Source organism: Calidris pugnax, unplaced genomic scaffold (genome assembly GCF_001431845.1).
Source record: "Calidris pugnax isolate Ruff unplaced genomic scaffold, ASM143184v1 scaffold257, whole genome shotgun sequence".
NCBI lineage: Eukaryota > Metazoa > Chordata > Aves > Charadriiformes > Scolopacidae > Calidris > Calidris pugnax.
Window position 1 is genome coordinate 53,230 of NW_015091033.1, and position 1,149 is coordinate 54,378.

Sequence of the window (1,149 nt, forward strand, 5' to 3'; positions counted from 1 at the left end):
CAGAGCCTTTTCTTCTCCAGGCTGAACCCCCCAACTCTCTCAGCCTGTCCTCACAGCCCTCCCAGCATCTTCGTGGCCTCTTCTGGACTCACTCCAGGTGAGAGCAAGGGGCACTTCTGTTTGAACCACAACAGATGTCTACTTCAGGGTGATTCATGGCCAGTAAGCTCCTGTACAGGTTAGCTCAGATGTCTAAAATGGTTTTTGTGTATCCCTCCCTCACTGTTTTCATTTTGTCAAGATGCTTCACTCACTAGTGAGGTCCAGCAGATCCTCACCCTGCCATAGCTGAGCCCCACGGTTTCGGTGTGGGCAGGAAGAAGCAGGCGCCGCTCACCCGTCCTGCCTGGATCCCTGTTGTTCTGTAGCACGACACGTCCAAGCTGTCCTTTCTTCTCTTCCAGCTCTGCTGGCACCTTTGTGTCCTCCTGCTTCGGCAGCTGGGATTGCTGCCAGAGCCTGCTCAGGGATTTGTACCACTCTGCCCTGAAGCTGTCACCATCCAGAGCAGGGTGGAGGAAGAACTGCCTGCTCTCTGCTTGGTGCAGGTAAGGGACAGCCGAAATCCTGTTTTTGTCCAGATTCAGCTCCTTCAGACTGTCAGAAGAGGAAATGTGTGAGAAATTCCACCAGCGTATGCACCAGACCATCTGTTTATCACAGAAAATTTTATCACAGAATCTTAGTGGTTGGAAGGGACCTCTGAGATCATCGAGTCCAACCACAAAAAACAAACAAACAAACAAAAAAAAACCCCACAAAAACCCAAAAAAAACCCAAAAAAACACACCACACCAAACGCCCACCAAAACAAAACCACCGCACCCACCAACTAAACCCCACACCAAACACCTCGCCATAAACCAATAACCTTGGGCACTAGAGCATGCCCTGAAGAGCCATGTCTACACGTTTCTTAAATCCCTCCAGGGATGGTGACTCCACCACCTCCCTGGGCAGGCTGGTCCAGTGCCTGACCACTCTCTCAGGAAAGTCATTCTTTCTAATATCTAATCTAAATCTCCCCTGCCCCAACTTCAGACCATTTCCTCTGGGCTTGTCGTTCGTCCTTTGGGAGAAGAGGCCAACACCTGCCTCTCTACACCCTCCTTTCAGGGAGTTGTAGAGGGCAATGAGGTCTCCCCTCAG

The 1,149-nt window shown here is 51.1% G+C and overlaps 1 protein-coding gene across 1 annotated transcript in view; it reads right to left on the reverse strand.

Annotated features, from left to right (window-relative positions):
* XRRA1 (X-ray radiation resistance associated 1) overlaps positions 1–1,149 on the reverse strand; it is a 26,554-nt gene that overhangs the window by 12,817 nt on the left and 12,588 nt on the right. The window contains exon 9 of the mRNA XM_014956122.1: positions 338–597. Coding sequence (XP_014811608.1) covers positions 338–597 — 260 coding nt within the window. The remainder of the gene's footprint in view (positions 1–337; positions 598–1,149) is intronic.